At 48.2% G+C, this 19849-nt stretch overlaps 1 protein-coding gene, 1 non-coding gene and 1 pseudogene across 2 annotated transcripts; 1 reads left to right on the top strand and 2 right to left on the bottom strand.

The window, feature by feature from the left end:
- The first annotated feature begins 914 nt into the window (after positions 1-914).
- Positions 915-11853, top strand: LOC124665321 (annotated as a pseudogene).
- A 114-nt stretch (positions 11854-11967) lies between these two features.
- Positions 11968-12128, bottom strand: LOC124668907. Its single transcript, XR_006991973.1, has one exon. It is a non-coding gene; the product is annotated as a U1 spliceosomal RNA (small nuclear RNA).
- A 602-nt stretch (positions 12129-12730) lies between these two features.
- LOC124665322 (probable methyltransferase PMT11) lies at positions 12731-18602 on the bottom strand. The gene is made up of 9 exons (XM_047202737.1): positions 17862-18602; positions 17466-17615; positions 16927-17197; positions 16694-16804; positions 15566-15725; positions 14831-15088; positions 14014-14136; positions 13576-13653; positions 12731-13203 (listed from the first exon to the last, which is right to left on the bottom strand). Exons 1-9 carry the CDS (start codon positions 18600-18602, stop codon positions 12999-13001), a joined length of 2097 nt encoding a protein of 698 aa, XP_047058693.1. The 3' UTR covers positions 12731-12998.
- Between the last annotated feature and the right edge of the window lie 1247 nt (positions 18603-19849).

A 19849-nucleotide genomic window follows, 5' to 3' on the forward strand; every position in this document is an offset into this window, starting at 1 on the left:
TTTCTGGCAGCTAATGGGTACCGTGATCAGTATGACCAGAGAGCCAGAGGATCCACAGGAAGCAGACCAAGTCACAGTTCAGGCAGAGCAGCTAAACCGTACGAGAGTCAGCAGCTTAACTGTCAACAGATGTAGTACCCAGCCGACTGATGTGTAGTTTAAGCCCGTGGTTAGGTCGGTTCTAAGGATCCAAAACATGTAGGTTTAGGAACCTTCCTGGAAATTCTCCTCCATGCATGTGCTGTTTAAGGCATGGGACGTGGATCAACATCAAACTTGTTTATTATTAACGGAGTATTAGAGTGCCAACAATTGATCTTTGCTTTGCCTTTGTTTGTAGTCAAGAACTCCTGCAGTACGAGTGCACTACAGAACGAGGTTTATGACATTTTTTGTCAGTTACAAAGTCTGGACCAATTGAAAGCTAAAGAGGACGCACATTCCATCCAGCTGTGTCATGGTGGGACTTGAATCCGCTGACGTACATTACCTTCCGTCATGATGATCGGTGACACCAGCTCCACCGAGGCTGGTATTGTGGTGCCAGCTTTGTCTCATCTTATGAACTTTTTAGTATTGTACTACTGAATGATCGAGCAGGAAAAGACACAGAATAAGCCAGAACAACCGACAATACAACATTCAACCTGACAGCACCAACAAACTTAAGTTAAGTAATTGACCAAGAAACCGTGGCTTGCTCGCATTGGAGTGGCACACCAGTACACCACAGTTCTCCTTCGCTGTCGCAGTCCCAGCGGCCACGGTGAAACGTGGAGAGGGTGAGTGGTGTTGCCTTGCACCGCAAGGAGCCGCGCCAGTGCGCCACCGTCGCCGTCAGGCCACAGCGACTGGCGGTGCAGTGTCCTATATATACACATCAGCCACCTACGCATCTCGGTGCCGCATGAGCGATGGCTGCGACTGGGCGATCCTTACCCTTCTTGCTCCACGGCGTGAGCGCCGGGGCGCACCTCCTCCTCGCGCTCGCCGTCGCGGGGAGGCAGCTCATCGCCCGCCGCGGGAAAGACACGGCTGTGGCCGGGAGCAGCATCGGCGCCGTGGGTGGATTCAGAGGCTACGAGGTGGCGGTACGCACCACGTGGGCTCTGGCGGCGTTCGAGCTCCTCCTCGCCGCGTATTCCTGCTACTCGGGTACGGGCGCAGGGTGGGCGCTCGACGCGGTGGCAGACCAGGCGGATGCCGCTGCGCGCGCGGTGGCGTGGCTGCTTCTCGCGGCGTACCTGCAGTTCGAGTTTCGGCGCCGCCGCCGTCGCCGCCCCGATGACAGGTTCCCCGCGCCGCTTAGGTTCTGGTGGGCGCTCTTTCTGCTGCTCTCAGTCCTCACAGTCGCCGTCCACACCGCGACAAGTCTCGACGGGCTTCCCGTGCCCTTGCATTCGTGGGCGCTCGACGCCGTGTCGGTCCTCGCTGCCGGGGTACTGCTCGTAGCCGGGTTCCTGGGCAAGAGGGAAGCTGAAGCAAGCGGTTCTGCTACCGAAGAGCCTCTGCTGGATGGTACGGCCGGCGAGAACAACGCCGCCTATGCCTCCGCGTTCGCCGGCGCCGGCTTCCTCAGCGTCATCACCTTCTCCTGGATGTCTCCCCTGCTCTCCGTCGGCCACAAGAAGACTCTCGGCCTGGACGACGTCCCGGACCTTGACCCCGGCGATAGCGTGGCTGGACTGCTCCCGCCTTTTAAGGCCAACCTCGAGGCGCTCGCGCGCGACGGCGCCGCGGGTCCGAAGCTGACGGCGTTCAAGCTCGCCAAGGTCCTGGTGCGCACCTTTCGGTGGCACGTGGCGGTGACCGCGCTCTACGCGCTGGTCTACAACGTGGCCACCTACGTCGGCCCCGTACCTCATCAACTCCCTCGTGCAGTACCTCAACGGCGGCGAGGAGAGGCTCACAACGAATGGGCAGCTCCTTGTGCTCGCCTTTGTCGCAGCCAAGGTGGTCGAGTGTTTGTCGCAACAACACTCGTGCTTCCGGCTGCAGCAAGTCGGGATACGCGCGCGGTCCGCGCTCGTCGCCGTCGTCTACGAGAAAGGGCTGGCCCTCTCGTGCCGGTCCAGACAGACCCACTCGAGCGGCGAGATGATTAACATCGTCGGCGTCGATGCCGACCGCATCGGCAACTCCTCATGGTACATCCACGACCTCTGGTTGGTACCGCTCCAAGTAGGCATGGCGCTGTTCGTCCTCTACTCCAATCTCGGGCTCGCCTCGCTCGCCGCGCTCGGCGCCACCGTGCTCGTCATGCTCGTCAATGTGCCTTCGGGGAAAGTTCAGGAGAAACTCCAGCAGAAGCTCATGGGGTGCAAGGACGTGAGGATGAAGGCAACGTCTGAGATCCTACGCAACATGAAGATTCTCAAACTGCAGGGGTGGGAGATGAAGTTCTTGTCCAAGATCATCGCCCTCAGGAAGACGGAGACAGACTGGCTCAAGAAGTATCTTTATACCTCGACCATGGTCAACTTCGTGTTCTGGAGTGCCCCGACCTTCATCGCAGTGGTTACCTTCGGTGCTTGCATCCTAATGGGGATACCACTGGAGTCTGGGAAAGTGCTGTCTGCATTGGCAACATTCCGGGTGCTGCAGGAACCGATATACAACCTTCCGGACAGGATCTCCTCGATGATTCAGACCAAGGTGTCTCTTGACAGGATAGCCTCCTTCCTGTGCCTCGAGGAGTTCCCAGCGGATGCTGTGCAGAGACTGCCAAGTTGTAGCTCAGATGTTGCAATTGAGGTCAGCAGTGGGTGCTTCTCTTGGAATGCCTCGCCTGAAATGCCAACACTGAAGGACCTGAACTTTCAAGCTCGGCAAGGCATGCACGTTGCTGTCTGTGGGACAGTCGGCTCCGGAAAATCTAGCTTGCTCTCTTGCATTCTTGGAGAGGTTCCAAAGCTGTCAGGAGTGGTCAAGACTTGCGGAACAATAGCGTATGTCAGCCAGTCAGCATGGATACAGAGCAGCAAGGTTCAGGAGAACATACTGTTCGGCAAGCAGATGGACAGTGAGAAGTATAACAGAGTGCTTGAGTTGTGTTCGCTGAAGAAAGACTTGGAGAACTTTCCATTGGGTGACCAGACGGTCATAGGAGAGCGAGGCATCAACCTCAGTGGTGGGCAGAAGCAAAGAGTTCAGATAGCCCGAGCTCTGTATCAGGACGCTGACATTTATTTGTTCGATGATCCCTTCAGTGCAGTCGATGCTCATACAGGATCCCACATATTCAAGGTATAATGATATCTTTTATGTTCAACAGGAGTTTGACAACACATTGCTTAAGGTTTCTATCGCCTGTAGGAATGCTTGCTCGGGGCTTTGGCTCTAAAAACAGTGGTGTATGTCACTCATCAGGTTGAGTTTTTACCTGCAGCAGACCTTATTCTGGTGAGATTTTCCTGAGCAAAAAAAAATCGTGTATATGTCTTTTTGAGGGACCTGCTTGTGTATTTGTTGCCATAAAGAATTTCTTTTTACAAAGTAACTGTATCACAGGTAGTTAAAGAGGGGAGAATAGCACAAGCAGGCACATACAACGAAATACTTGGTTCAGGGGAAGAGTTTATGGAACTGGTTGTTGCTCACCAGGATGCTCTTGCAGCAATCGACGCAATCGATGTTGCGAATGGATCCAGTGAGGCTTTCTGTTCTAGTGGCGTGACCAGCCTGTCCAGGTCACTGTCATCAGCTGAGAAAAAGGTTAAGCAAAATGTCAAACAAGATAGTGGCAATCTTCAGAGCGGGCAGCTGGTGCACGAGGAAGAAAGGGAGAGAGGCAGGGTGGGGTTTTGGGTCTACCGGAAGTACCTCACCTTAGCTTATGGAGGGGCTCTTGTACCATTTGTGTTGCTCGCGCAGATACTTTTTGAAGTACTTCACATTGCTAGCAATTACTGGATGGCCTGGGCTGCTCCTGCGTCGAAGGACGCCGAGCCTCCAGTGAGCTTATACAGACTGATATACGTCTACGTAGCATTGGCTCTTGGAAGCTCGCTGTGCACCCTCGTAAGAGCCCTGTTTCTTGTACCAGCTGCATACAAGACAGCGACTCTGTTGTTTAACAAGATGCATATATCCATATTCAGAGCTCCAATGGCTTTCTTCGATTCCACTCCAAGTGGGCGCATCTTGAACAGGGTAAGTCGTTTTTTCCCCTACAATCTCACAATAATTTCAGTTTATTTGCTTGGAGCATGCTAACACGAGAGCTAACTTTTTAGGCTTCAACTGATCAAAGCCTAGTGGACACCAGCATTGCTAACAAGATGGGTTCTATTGCATTTTACGTCATACAACTTTCTGGAATTATTGCTGTGATGTCTCAGGTTGCATGGCAGGTCTTTGTTGTTTTCGTGCCGATATTTGCTGTTTGCCTCTGGTATCAGGTACTTTATAGCATATCCTACTTATAATCCTCATTGTTCTAGCCGCAAGATCAACATATCATTGTAAATAGAGAAAAAAATCTTCAGTACCAGTAAATGCCACTATTTCGTTTCGATTGCTTGTGTGCCATCTTTGTTAACCTTCCATCTAACCATCTCCGTTAAGTGTGTAGAGGACTTTTTCCCTTTGTGTTTCGCTTGTAATATGATTCCTTTGATGTATCCTAGTATTAATTTCCCTATGTACAATCAAGTCCTTGGCGCCAAAAATTGATTCTAAGTCGGAGTAGAATTTTGGTATGAACATTGCATAAATGTGTACATAGGTTTTCAACAAATTTCTGTAAGTTTTGGGAAGAAATTTTGAAGAAATTCTGAACACATATTTGTACATAAATCTTGACTCATTTTTACAGAAACTTGTACAAAAAGATCTAAGTTTCTTAACAAACTTGGGAGTCTCTTTCTAAGGAAAATTGATCAACTTTCCTGTATTCAGCGGTATAGAGAGGATTATGGTCTTATTCGGTGGTACACAGGGGCTTTTTGCTTATATTTATCATTTTTCAGCACTACTACATTGATACGGCAAGAGAGTTGCAAAGGATGGTCGGGATTTGTAAAGCTCCTATCATACAACACTTTGTAGAATCAATAACTGGATCAACAATCATCAGAAGTTTTGGCAAGGAAATTCAGTTTGTGTCAACTAATAGCCATTTAATGGATTCCTACTCACGACCAAAATTCTACAATTCTGGAGCAATGGAGTGGCTTTGCTTCCGCTTGGATATGCTGTCATCCCTTACATTTGCCGTCTCTTTGATATTTTTGATCAATCTACCAACTGGTCTCATTAATCCAGGTATGATGTTAGTTCCTGACAGTTTTTCTTCAAAATAACTGACTGCAAGCTGTATTTCATTTGAAGATAGAGGGGAGATCTACACTGGTATAAACAAAACAAAAACACGTGAAAAACGTTTCAAACAGTTTTTATACTGAACAAATGGTGGCAGATAGGATCTGAGTTTCCAACTGAAATTCCATCCAGGAATTGCTGGCCTTGTAGTGACGTATGGGCTTAATCTGAACATAATGCAAGTATGGCTTGTGTCAACCATGTGCAATTTGGAGAACAAGATCATCTCAGTTGAGAGAATTTTGCAATACCTAAGCCTTCCTGAAGAGGCCCCTCTGTCAATTTCTGGAGATGGGTTGCCTCATAACTGGCCATCCAAGGGAGTAATTCAGCTCCATGACCTCCATGTAAATACCCTCATCCCCCTTTCCTCCTGCCCACCCCTGTTACATTTTTAGTTTTCTGTGTTGCCATGTTCAGAAGCAGCTTTTTTTTTTCCTTATTGTTAGGGAGACATCCTCCCGTGCGGCTAACCAAGATTAGTTAGGGATATATCTTGTGTAACAATACTTGTAAACTTGACTTGTACCTCAAGTCCTTGGGCATATAAATAGAAACAGAGGGAGAGGAGGCGTGCCATCGAGCAGCCCATTGTTTCATGGTATCAGAGCGGGTCATCCTCCCCGCCGCCTAAACCCTCTCCCTCCCTCTCCAAAAACCCTAACCCTAGCCGCCAACCTCCCTCCCCTCTCCCACCATGACTCCCGACGAGATCGCCGCCAAGGAACGCGAGCTCGAGGCTCGCGCCAAAGCCCTAGATGACCGCGAAGCCTCCATCAACCAGCAGATCCTCACCGCCACCAACGCCGCCGCCGTCTCTCTTCCGGCTGGCCAAACCCCTTCCCCAAACCCTAACCCCACCGAACCCACCACCACCAGTCCCTCCACCTACGCCACCTCAATCAAGCTCCACGTGCCGATCACCCTCAGCCTCACCGACGGCAACTACACAAGCTGGAGGGAGCTCTTCCTCGTCGCCCTCGGCCGCTACGGTCTCACCGCTCACGTCACCGGCGAGGCCACTCCCTCCGACACGTCTCCCACCTCTGCTTGGGGCCGTGATGACTACACCGTGCTCTCCTGGATCTACGGCTCCATCGACACCGACCTCCTCGGCATCGTCATGCGTCCCGGCTCCACCGCGCTCACCATCTGGGACGCCATCGAGAATCTCTTCCGCGACAACAAGAAGCACCGCGCCATCCAGCTCGAGGCCGACTTCCGCAACACGCCACGGGCGATCTCTCCATCAGCGACTACTGCGCCAAGCTCAAGAACCTCGCCGACTCCCTCACTGACGTCGGCCAGCCCATCAGCGACGAAACGCTGGTTCTGACGCTCCTCCGAGGCCTTAATGACACTTACGCCCATCTGCGTTCGTTTCTCCCCTTTCAGGTGCCGTTCCCCTCGTTTCTTCAGACGCGCTCCGCCCTCATCCTGGAAGAAACCCAGCGACGCACCGACGCACGCAACGCCGCCTCCACCGCACTCTGGGCCATGGGCCAGAGCGTGCTGCCCAACAATGGGGGCGCCCGCGCCCCTCCTTCTGGCGATCGCTCATCGTCTGCTCCCTTCGGGGGCTCATCGTCTGCTCCCTTCGGGGGCGATCGCGCCGGCGGCCGCGGCACCAACTACTTCACCAACACCTTCCGCGGCGGAGGCCGCGGACGCGGCAGCGGACGAGGACGTGGGCGCGGCCGCGACAACCCCTGGCAGTTCAATCCCTGGACGGGGGCCCCTACTCGCGCCCAGCTACAGCAGGCCCCGTGGCAGCCACCTCCATCAACACCGTGGCAGCCGCGCTCACCGACGGCATGGCAGCCGCCGTCCCCAGGCCTCCTCGGCCCGCGCCCCAGCATGACACCACAGGCGTACACAGCCCAGGGCTCCTACGTCCCCAACACCCACCAGCAACAACAGATGGACCCGGCTCTCCTCGCTGCCCTCAACAACCTGCAGCTACCCGGCAGCGATTGGCACATGGACACTGGTGCATCCTCTCACATGGCATCCGATCCCGGTAATCTCCACTCCCTCCTTCCATCCTCATCACAATTTGTCACCGTCGGGAACGGTGCAACTCTTCCTGTCACTCATGTCGGCTCCCAAACTCTTAATACCCTCACTAAACCACTTTATCTTCACAACATACTCCTCGTTCCACAAATCATCAAAAATCTCATATCTGTTCGTCAATTCTGTATCGATAATCACTGCACCATTGAATTTGATCGTTTTGGTTTTTCTGTGAAGGCCCTTCCCAGCGGGATCGTGATTCTCCGATGTAACAGTCCGGAGCCCTCTCTACACCGTCAACCCACCTGCCTACGCCGCTGCATTCCTCGCCACCATCTCCCACGACCTCTGGCATCGCCGCCTTGGACACCCCGGCCACAGCTCCACGCCATCTCTACCCACCAGCTTGCCGAATAAAACAGGATCCTCCCTGTGTCATGCATGTCAATTAGGAAAACATGTTAGGTTACCATTTTCTTTGTCGCAATCGTCTACTACTCGACCGTTTGAACTTTTACATTGTGATCTATGGACCTCCCCAGTCCTTAGCATGTCTGGTTTTGCCTACTATCTAGTCATTATCGATGATTTCTCTCATTATTTTTGGAGTTTTCCTATTCGTAAGAAATCCGATGTCTTTGCCACGTTTGTTACTTTTCATGCCTTTGTCACCACCCACTTCAACCTCCCTATTCAAACCATCCAATGCGATAATGGAAAAGAATTTGACAACATTAAACTAAACTCCTTCTTTCAATCCCATGGAACCCTTTTTCGCTTCTCATGCCCCTACACTTCTCAACAAAACGGCAAAGCCGAACGAGCCATTCGCACCATCAATGATGTTATCCGCACCCTTCTCTTCCAAGCCTCCCTGCCTCCCAATTTTTGGGCCGAGGCCCTCCACACCGCCACTCATCTTCTCAACCTTCGTCCCACCGCAGCCCTCCGTCGACAAACCCCACACTTCACCCTGTACGGTACACATCCATCCTATGATCACCTACGCGTGTTCGGTTGCCTCTGCTATGTCAACGTATCCTCCACTAGTCCCAACAAACTAGCCCCACGCGCCACCAAATGTATCTTTCTCGGTTATCCATCCCGCCACAAAGGCTATAGGTGTCTCGACGTGTCCTCCCGCCGCATTCTAATCTCCCGACATGTCACGTTTGATGAACACACTTTTCCTTACGCCTCTACCACACAAACATCTCCACCGCCTGCCATCATCGACCCCATAGACCCCCACTTCCTACCAAACCCTCCCACCATTCCCACGTCGGCGCCACCACCTCCCACTCCACCCCCTGCCGCGGCAGAGAATTCTGCTGCCGCGAGCCCACGCCAGCCTGCCGCCATCTCTTCTCCTGCCGCGGCAGCCTCTTCCCCTGACTCGCCTACACGGCAGCCTGCCGCCGCTCTGTCTCCTGCCGTGGCAGCGGCGCGGCCCAGCTTTACCCATGTGTACACTCGCCGCCCTTCGGAACCACCACCCATCATCCATCGCACTCGTAGCACCACCGGTAAACTCCCACCTCCCATCGATAAACTCAATCTCTCCGCCACCGTATCTTCCCCTATTCCTCACAATTATCTAGTTGCTCTTCGTGATCCTTCCTGGCGCCAAGCCATGCAGGACGAATATGATGCTCTTCTCCATAACCAAACCTGGACTCTCGTCCCTCCCCCTCCTGGTGCCAACATCGTCAGTGGCAAATGGATTTTTCGTCACAAATTCAATTCCGATGGATCTCTTGCTCGTCACAAGGCACGTTGGGTCGTTCGTGGTTTCACACAACAACCTGGCATTGACTTCGATGAGACTTTCAGCCCCGTTGTCAAACCAGCCACCATCCGTGTTGTTCTCTCTCTCGCCGTGTCTCAAAATTGGCCCATCCATCAACTCGACGTCAAAAACGCCTTTCTTCACGGCAATCTTTCCGAAGAAGTCTACAGCCAACAACCCTCGGGGTTCATCGATTCCTCTCGTCCCACTCATGTTTGTCGTCTCCTCAAATCACTCTACGGTCTTAAACAGGCTCCTCGGGCTTGGTTTCAACGCTTTGCTACGTTTGCTCGCTCTGTTGGCTTTCTTGAATCCAAATCTGATCACTCTCTTTTCACTCTCCATCGCGGTTCTGACATCGCTTATCTCCTTCTCTATGTTGATGACATCGTTCTAACCGCATCCACCACTTCCTTTCTCCATTCTATCATCAACACTTTCAGCCGCGAGTTTGCCATGAAAGACCTCGGACCCCTTCATCATTTTCTCGGTATCTCTGTCACTCGTCAACCCCATTCTCTTCACCTATCTCAACGCCAATATATCTTAGACATCCTCCACCGTGCCGGCATGAGTGACTGCCATCCGTCCTCCACACCCGTTGATACCAAAGCAAAGCTCCCTGCCTCTACCGGTCCTCCTGTGGCCGATCCATTTCTCTATCGTAGTCTAGCCGGCGCTCTTCAATACATGACTCTCACTCGGCCCGAAATCTCCTATGCTGTTCAACAAGTTTGTCTTCACATGCACGATCCCCGTGAACCTCACCTCCTCATTGTCAAACGAATCCTTCGCTACCTCAAAGGGACTCTTGATCATGGTCTCACTCTCCACTCCTCCACCTCTCACTCTCTCATTGCCTACTCGGATGCTGATTGGGCAGGATGCCCAGACACTCGCCGGTCTACGTCAGGGTACTGTGTGTTCTTGGGTGACAATCTGGTCTCTTGGTCATCTCGACGACAGCCCACCGTGTCCCGCTCTAGCGCTGAGGCTGAATACCGTGCTGTTGCCACTGCCGTTGCTGAGACTTGTTGGCTCCGTAACCTTCTGCAGGAGCTCCGGCGTCCTCTTCACAGCGCCACGATTGTCTACTGTGACAACGTGAGCGCTGTTTATCTCTCGGCCAACCCAGTTCAGCATCGGCGTACCAAGCACATTGAACTTGATATACATTTTGTGCGTGAGAAGGTGGCTCTTGGGGCTCTGCGAGTGCTACATGTACCCTCCAGTTCCCAGTTTGCTGACATCTTCACTAAGGGGCTACCGTCTGCCTTATTTCATGAATTTCGATCCAGTCTTCACATCGGCGAAGCACCGAGTTCAGACTGCGGGGGCGTGTTAGGGAGACATCCTCCCGTGCGGCTAACCAAGATTAGTTAGGGATATATCTTGTGTAACAATACTTGTAAACTTGACTTGTACCTCAAGTCCTTGGGCATATAAATAGAAACAGAGGGAGAGGAGGCGTGCCATCGAGCAGCCCATTGTTTCACTTATGAGTAATCAGAAATCTAGACTCACGGGCAAACGAATTATTTCATTCAGTGCTTTGCCAGATGAACAAAATAATCGTTCTATAAAATTTTAGAATGATGCAGGTGAAATATGCTCCCCAACTACCATTTGTTCTGAAGGGCCTTACAGTAACTTTTCCGGGAGGCATGAAGACGGGTATTGTTGGCAGAACAGGCAGTGGTAAATCAACTCTCATACAGGCCCTTTTCCGTATCATGGATCCTACCGTGGGTCAGATAATAATAGACGGTATCGACATTTGCACCATTGGGTTGCATGATCTGAGATCTAGATTGAGCATCATTCCGCAAGACCCGACGATGTTCGAGGGGACTGTGAGAAACAACCTTGACCCTCTAGGAGAGTACACGGACAATCAAATCTGGGAGGTAGTCTCGATTTCACATACTTCATTGCTTGGCATCTCTCGAATTATTGAGCACTCAGTTAAGAGAACTTGTAGTTCTGTGAGTCTGTTGCTCGCAATATAAAATAGTTTGATCTGTCTCCACATGTATTCATATAGTAATCCTATGAACCTATTTGTCTCCATTGATACTTAGACTTTGAGAACCTTGTAACTGGCTACAATGGCTGCATGCATTCTAAATAGAGGCCCTACTTTTTATCTGAAAAAGGTTATTCTACATTACAGGCCTTGGATCACTGTCAGCTAGGAGATGAAGTCCGGAAGAAGGAGCTGAAACTTGACTCATCAGGTCTGATCTATTGAAACCATACAAGTTGAAATTCTAATATTCTTAATCTCGTGAAAATTCTGAAATCCAAAACTCCTCTCGCAGTGATAGAGAATGGAGAGAACTGGAGCGTGGGCCAGCGTCAGCTTATCTGTCTTGGTAGGGTGATTCTGAGACGGACCAAGATACTGGTCCTGGACGAAGCCACTGCATCGGTGGATACTGCAACAGATAACCTGATCCAGAACACACTGCGGCAGCAGTTCTCAGGGTCGACTGTCATCACGATTGCGCATCGGATCACCTCGGTCCTCCACAGTGATATCGTCTTGCTTCTTGACAATGGTCAGTCATCGCCACTTCACACAAATTTACAGTCACGTCTTGCTAAATTTGTCCAATCTGTCGAGTTTTGCAGGCTTGGCTGTGGAGAACGAAACGCCGGCCAAGCTGCTGGAGGACAAATCATCCATGTTCTCGAAGCTCGTATCAGAATACACGATGAGATAGATGAACACTTAACCACAAACGTGAATACTGATTTTGTAATGAATATATCATGCATACTTTACAAATGTCAGGAGATGACTTGATGACAAAAATAAACATTTTTTCTTTAATTTGGCAGGGGCCGCGCGAACGCGTACCCCCTCTACCATAAATTATGACGTCCATTCTCCCCGTTGGGGAGATGGTAAGCAAGCACTCCTCCCAAGTGCAATGGAGGCTGCTAACCTAGGCCACGAGTCTTCTTGATCGCTCGTAGACCCCGTCCAGGTAAGTAAGGATTAAGGTAGAGGCTGATCCTTTTTATAGCCTCCTCATCGTGCCTCCAATTTAGAACGAGCGAGGTGGGACTAAACGCAGTGTCTACCACACGGCAGGTTATCTGTGATGACTTCCAGTTTAGTTAGTGCTCTTATTGTTCGGCCTGTTGGGCTTTGTTAGAGCCCATGGTGTTTTGAAGCCGTTCGTAAACCTGAACTAAATCAGAGTAGTTCGTGTTCCAATTCTCCCCGCAGAACTACAGCGCAGAAAGACGGAACACGCAAAAAAAAAAAGACTGCAAACTAAAAAATTGATTGATTTCCCTTTCCGCCCGAATTTGTGTATGATTTCTCTATTTTCTAAAAAAACTTGCACATAATAGCGTGGAAGTATATTGAATAGTACCAACATCTGAGTTTAAGGTGACGATGTATATACAGATCAAGGCTGCATATAAGTAGACATGACAAATTGCAGACAACTCCAATTCTAGATAGAACAAAGTCTGAGTAGACCGAGATAACAGTAATGGAACATTTATATACCCCAATGAGTAAGATTACGTGCAAACGGAGACACTCATCAGGCTAAGGAGGCCATCGCTCCTTTTCAACTCTACTAACGAAATCTCAGCCACTCTATTCACCAAAATCTTTCTCGAGTATTCTTTACTTACCGTATAAGTTACAACAACAAAAACATGCCGAGCTTCAACGGCTAGATTGGGCTTTGTACAAACGAATGATGAATCAAATTGATTAAGTTACAGATTTTGACATCCAACAACCCTATCTACGGAACAAATGTCAATCTCCACTCCAATGTAGCTCGATCTGATAGTCAGTTCTAACAGTGGCGGAAAATTAAGCCACAGACATGCAGCACAGCTACCGCACCGTCGGCTTGTCGCACATCAAAACCTTCCTGCTAGCATACGGACCTTCAGAAGTGTCACGTATAGTAGCCCTCCATCCCATGGCGTCTGTAATTTCTTTGATCTCCTGTATCGTTTCCTTTTTATCGCGAATATAAGCCTTGCCACCTGGTCTGAGTATGCGATCCATCTCAAGCAAGATACTTGAGATGTTACACCTGTAGATAAGAGAAAACATGGTGAGATGCAAATAAGGTATCTGATTGATCGATGCTATAAGATCGGTGCTTCTGCATACAACTACCTCAAAGCAGTGAATAACACGACAATCTAAGCACCTTATGCATTGCAAGCTGTTGTTAACCGGGTGCTTAAAGAGTGAGAATATAGCTACATCAATAGGAATCCATATAAGAGAACCTTCTCTTCTTATGTAAGCAACTCATTTGCTTAGATTGCTGCATTATCTATTTGTTCTCAATTGCATTATTGGGTTTCTTAGGTTAAAAGGCATAGAGATTTCCACGGATGTTTTTGGAGCAAGCTGAACAGATAAATAAATATGAATTTCATATTCAGAAGAGCTATACCTTATCTGCTCCTTTGAGAATAGGCCAAATGCATGCAGTAGATCATAAGTCCTTGGATAAGTGTCAAATGGTTCACACCTGTCCATATTAAGATATAAAGTGGCAGAATGAGCAACAATTCAAGGTGGAACCGGGCGACACTGAGCTTATCCACGTCAACTATCTACCTATTGCTTCTTACAAAGAAATACGATGCTTGAAACAAACAGGAAGCATGACATTGAGAACCATTTTAATCAAACGTGTTGGCTTATATCAATCCATGACAACTTACTCGTTCTGAGTAACTCAAACACTTCAGGATGAAAGATGCAATGAGACAAAAATATAAGTAGTCACTATGCCATACCTAGAACATTCCATAATGAAGTGCAACATATTTAAGAAAAGCAATTCTAACTACAGATTTTACCAGGTGTAGAATATACAGATGCGTACCAGTCATGAGCCACTCCAAGAAGTCCCCGGTCATAAATTACGGGCAGTGTGTTTGGCTGAGTAACAGGAACAACATTCATCACCCAGAAATCAAGCTTGCGGTTGATCAATGCCGCTGCAAACCTACACACATAATTGGCAAGAAAAATGAGATATGAGCAAACAAAACAATACTACATCAAGCACAAAAATAAGTCTGATTGGCTGATTATTTTATCTTCCGGACAACCAATCACCCATAGCCTAGTCTTAGAGCACAAAGTGGTGCTAGTTGAGGTCATGGGCTCTAGCCCCTATTACCAACTGTCTAAAAAACTGCAGGAAAAGAAGATCCGTACTTCTATGTATTTTCAATATCATGCAAACAAAAGCGAGTACTCTATCTGTTCCCAAACCACCACACAGCTAGTTTGTAAGTTTTCCTAGTAATTATATCGCACACAATGAGTCCATGCACAAGTTTTTGATATTTTTTGAATTTCCTTTGGTTGAATTTATATTTTCTTCGAATTTACCGGCCCTGCCATTCATACAATTGGATGAAAATTCAATGTTTCGTCATGCATGGCGCATAGCATCGTACCAGGGTACTTACAATCTTTTACTGCTGATGTACACAAAATACTTCAGATTTGTCACATGTAAATACAACTACTAGTAGCTTTGCTCTCAGAAGTACCTCAAAGCCATCGTATTCTTAACTCGTACTAACAACTAATGGTCAGAGGTGCGTATTGAAGACTGTCTATGTTTGAAACAAGCAGCAAAATATAAATGGAGGGACTAGGAAAGAAAGAGCTTTGACCAAGTAAATTACCCTCCAAATCCAGCCCTCATGTCCATTACATTCCGGAGTTTGAACTTTTTCCACTTGAAAACACGAATATAACCTTCGACTATATCATCCCAAAATTTTGTTTCGGCTTTGTAAAGCTCATTCTTTGATGAGTAGGCGTCCATTTCAACACCTTGAAGTCTCCTTGGAGGTTCTGTTAAGCGTGCAGGCCATGGGAAGGGAGTTGATCCATCACCATTTTCAGGTAGTCGACTAATACACGCTTTCAGATTAACATACCTGAAACAGAAGAGAACGTACAAAATAGTACAAAAGAAGGTTTGGTAATAAGCTCAACACCAGTAACAATGCAGGCATGAAGAAGCAACATATATATATCACTTTTAACAGGGTTTAAAACGATCCATAGTCCAAACAGCAAGATGATCATGTTAGACCAGATTGCAGCCCCAACATTTAATGCTTCACCAAATTCTTGCAGATTTTGCTGAAAAAAATGCTCTGTATTTATCAGGTATTGTCATATTGATGGTAAATGTCTTGGCAAATCTAATGATGATGGAAATGAAATATTATCCTAATCTCAAGTGTTAATTTACGACCCGACAGAAATAAAGATATTAATGGGGAGAAAACGGTGCGGCGAGTCATGTGTGCTATTAAGTTCTTTCGACACCAAGCCTTGTCTAAGCAGTGACTACAATATTAGATAAGGTCTTCACCAATAAAAGCAGGCCAAGTGAGGTTGAAATATACCAGACATCATCTGGATTATCATCAGCATTACAAAGTGGAGGTTTGACCCCAGGATCACGGCTCATGTAGCATGAGTTATTTAGAGGTTTCCTCCATATAGCAACATATCCCTCTTTCTTCACAAGTTCCCAACATAGTCGGGATGTGAGGTCCTCCATCTCTACACATAATTGTATCTGTAAGCGATCATTCGGAGAGAGCAACAAACAGAATGCATAATTTCATTACGAAAAGCTGATATATAAGTGGTGTTATGAAGAACTGTTATTACAACATTACAAGCACTTGCAGTTTAACTATGCAGTTCCACTTCTCGTCTTTTACATGAAAGAATCCCTTGGCCATAGTGTGGATTTAATCAGGTGGTCAGTGCATATTAAATAGTTCAGTGTAGATAATTGTTACTAGAGAGCTACTGTTCATGTGTAACAATAAGAATACAGCCTCTTGACAGTTGTTGTGCAAATAAACTTATGCAGGGGCAGCTAAATAGGTACTACCTCTGTCCATGTTTAATTGACGCAAGGAATGCACATGCATAAGCTATTTTCTGTGCACAACTCGCGTCGATTTAAACCGAACGGAGGGAGTAGTACAGAAGGGCATATGGGTCAAAGAATATTTGTATGCAGAACTAGTTTTTACTGAGATCAGTTTGTACTAGGACAGCACTAGTCAGAAACACATATAAGTTATAACATGTGCTGCCTGGCTTTTCACCATATAGCTCGAGATCAGGTTTTTTTAGCTGTGTTAGAATTGTTTTGCTTTAGCCAAGATGAACTTCTTGCTACTAGCCCCTGTAGAATTTTCTTTATAGAAGAAACAACCATGAGCACCATGGGGGATTCGGGGACTTGAGAACCCAGGTGGGCTGGGCGCGCACCCGCAGCCACTACCAACTGGTCGGTACCCAGTTCTCAACTGTGAACACAGTTGAAGAAAGAAGGTACCAATTTAGACGACAATATGTCAACAAAAGGAACAGTTTACTAGGGATAAATCTTTAAGTTAACCAATGAACAAATACGGGTTTCTCATGTGAAAAACAATAACAATGTAAGCTGACACATTAGTATATTATAGCCCTGAAGAAACAAATTTACCACATAGTATTAAGCAGCATACCTTTCCATGCCTCTTGCTGGGCCTCTTCATGCTTATAAACTGGTTGTGCTGCCCAAGCAAAGTACCCACCTGCTCTGAGCATTCTATTAACCTCCAGGAGTAGAATCCCATCTTGAAAATAGGTAAATCATGATAACAGGAATTAAGCGGATTATCAAAAAGAGGAATGAAAGTAGGTAGTGCTTAGGTGCATTATCAAGAAAGGGACGAACTACAGCTATACATCAGCTCACCGTCACGGGTCCAATTTATTCTGCAGCGGGAGCAGTGGATAATCTCAAATGCTTGACTGGGATATAATAGTCGGTGCGTTGCAAATGCTGCCACCATTGCAGGAACACCACGCTCAAGAGCAAACTGTATTTGATTCTCATGAACATCTTTGGGAGCTATTGACAATGTCAACACATCACGCGAAAGTAAGTATGCGCCAAAACTTGCTACTCCACAGCCAACATCCAGAACAACTCTAGTGCGAGAGCCAAATGCAATATCTGGTACCATCTGGATAAACAGAGAGAAACAGATGGTTCAAGGGTTTAGCAATCGAAACTACTGATGTAGTCCATGAAACTTTAGTCATTTATTTGTCTTTTGCATGTTCCTGTTCAGCACTGACACATGTAGAACACATATGTTTTGAACTATGTTTTCATTTAAACACACTATAAGAACTACTTGGTTGTTTTCCTGTTGTGAGAAATCTAAAGTTGCTATTTTCTGTTGCCAAAGAGGAAAGCTCTGAGAAATTTATAATATAATCAAGGCAAACCTGAGATATCTGATCCAAATATTGATCTGCTCCATGTATGAATTGGGTTCCTCCTCCAGGAAATGTAAATTTATCTTTAGCCTTGGTAATCCAATTCTGCCCTCCTTTGTCATCAACCAACCGTGTATGAGGTACATTGCTGAACCACACCTGCAATTCATAGTACATTATAAGATCTTCTTTATATCGATGCCGCAGTTTCAGGAAAAAAATCTCTGAATCGGTTAGTTCAGTTTGTTTTAATAGTAATAGTTGCACACAACAAATTTTGTTTGATTCATATATAGTTCGTTCAAACAAAACCTAAATTAAGTAACAAACCCCCCGAAACAATTGGCTACAATACAGAGACAAGTTTCACCAATTGAAATGGCAAGAGTGAAGACAAATGCTCACCTCGTCTCTGCTCCGAGGCCAGGGAATTGGCACCTTATACCCCTTTGGGGCCGGCACCAGGCAGCTAAGGGCCTTGTCCTTGGCAGGGCAGTGCCTCTCGAACCGCTCACCACGATCCGTGGAGGGCAGCCGCTTGATCTCCTCGTCGTTGTCGAGGCAGGGAATGTACTCCCTCATGCTCTCGGGGCAGGCCGGGAATTTCCCAATCCGAACCTTGTTCCCGCCGCCGGCTTCCGCGTTGCTAGGCTCCTGCGGCGCGTCCACGTCGGTGGCCAGATCGGTGTCGTTGGAGACAGCGCCGATGTCGAAGTCGTCGCGCATAGCGCCGTCGTCACCGACGATGCCGAGGCGGGCGGGCGGTGGAGGGGCCAGGGGCGGTGGCGGGGGAGGGAGGGGAGGAGGCGGCGCCTGCGCCGGAGCCGGCACTGAAGCCGGCGGCGAGGCATTGGGAGTAGCAGATAAAGCGGCCGTCTTTTTATTTATTGGAGGTGAAGCAATCGGGGCAGCTGCGGGGGAGGGGATTAGGGACGGGTCGAAGGAGACGTTGGCGTTGGGAGAGATGGCGACGGAGGGGGAGCCGGAGGAGAGGCGGGAGGAGGAGGAGGAGGAGAAGAAGAGGAGGCTCGGGGAGGCGCCGGACCAGCGGTAGCCGATGAGGAAGGCGGCGGCGCAGGCGAAGGCGAGTAGGGTGGCGCGCAGGAGGCGCGAGCCGGGTAGCAGGTCGGTGCCGAGGGCCTTCATGGTGGCCCGCCGTTGAGCGGGGAGCGATCGGCGTCGGCGTCGGCGTCGGCGCCGGCGCGGTGCCTTGCGGATGCGGAGGGGATGGGATCGTATCGCGGAGGCAGAGTGAACTGGACTCCGGTGTGTTACTTCAACAGGAAACTCTACTTCTGTCGTTGTTTGTTCTCAGATGGGCCATGGTTGTCAGTGACGCAATGGCTCTCTAGTGCATCTGGTCAATCTGTAGGGTTTTTTTTTTTTTTGGAATTGCTAGTTCTTAAGTAAAGCGAGAACAAAGCTTGTGTCTAGTACTACCTCTACCTCTGTCCATAAATAGATGTCTTAAACTTATCAAATTTTGAATGTATATAGATATTATTTAGTGTATAGATACATCCAAATTTAGACAAATATAAGACATCTATTTATGAACGGAGGGAATAGTTAGGATGTAAGTGGGTAGGATAATTTTCGCGCTGAAATCGATCATGTATTCATTTTTAAGGTGTTTATATTTAATTTTAAATGAATCCGGCAGATAAGGATATTCGATTTTGAAGTGGTGCTCCAGATACGGTATAGGATATGGTATAGCAAATAGCACGCGGATATGGATTATCCGAAATTCAATTGGGATAATCCGAAGATTTTATCTCAGTTACAACCCAACTTGTAATTCAAATGCACATTCTCCATTAACCCGCAACGTACAATCTTGTCACGCTCGCCATCGACCACGGCTCGGAGCCGCAGGGAGATCCCTCATGTTGTCAGTCGCGTCGCTCAACGTCTAGGATGCCAAATGCTTCCTCATCGATGGCATCGCTCCCCTCCTCCGCGTTTCCCTCACCGCGGCGCACACGCCCTAGGTCCTTGTTGAACACTGAACAGATTTTTTGCCCAAGTCCATGTGAAAACTGACCTATAAAAGCAGGAAGGTGGAGGAAAGCAAGACCTAAGAAACCAAAATATACACCCAACTGCCAGGGAGAAAGGATGAGATGAGTTACTGCAATAACATTTCTCACGGGAGAGCTCGTTGTTGTGTGCTACATCCAGCGATCTTGACAAGTCTACAGCCGACAGAGGCAAATCTAGATAGGAAGGTGGCGAAGGGCACATAACCAGGAAGGGCAAAAAATATAAGAAATGAATAATTAGGGAGTTTTGTGTAAAAAAATTGCCATCACACAACATGCCACAAGCATAAGTTAAAGCTGATGTGTCATGAATTGGACCTTGGGTGACGCACTTTGTGAGTTTCTTAG

The sequence above is a fragment of the Lolium rigidum genome, chromosome 6 (genome assembly GCF_022539505.1).
Source record: "Lolium rigidum isolate FL_2022 chromosome 6, APGP_CSIRO_Lrig_0.1, whole genome shotgun sequence".
Lineage (NCBI taxonomy): Eukaryota > Viridiplantae > Streptophyta > Magnoliopsida > Poales > Poaceae > Lolium > Lolium rigidum.

What these genes read in the sequence shown, in the direction of transcription:
- LOC124665322 (XM_047202737.1), bottom strand. Translation starts at nt 18,602, where the DNA reads ATGAAGGCCCTCGGCACCGACCTGCTACCCGGCTCGCGCCTCCTGCGC. An exon ending in GGCCTCGGAGCAGAGACGAG is followed by an intron (nt 17,616 to 17,861) that starts GTGAGCATTTGT and finishes TATGAATTGCAG; the next exon opens with GTGTGGTTCAGCAATGTACC. An exon ending in CCAGCAAGAGGCATGGAAAG is followed by an intron (nt 15,726 to 16,693) that starts GTATGCTGCTTA and finishes AATTATGTGTAG; the next exon opens with AGATGGAGGACCTCACATCC.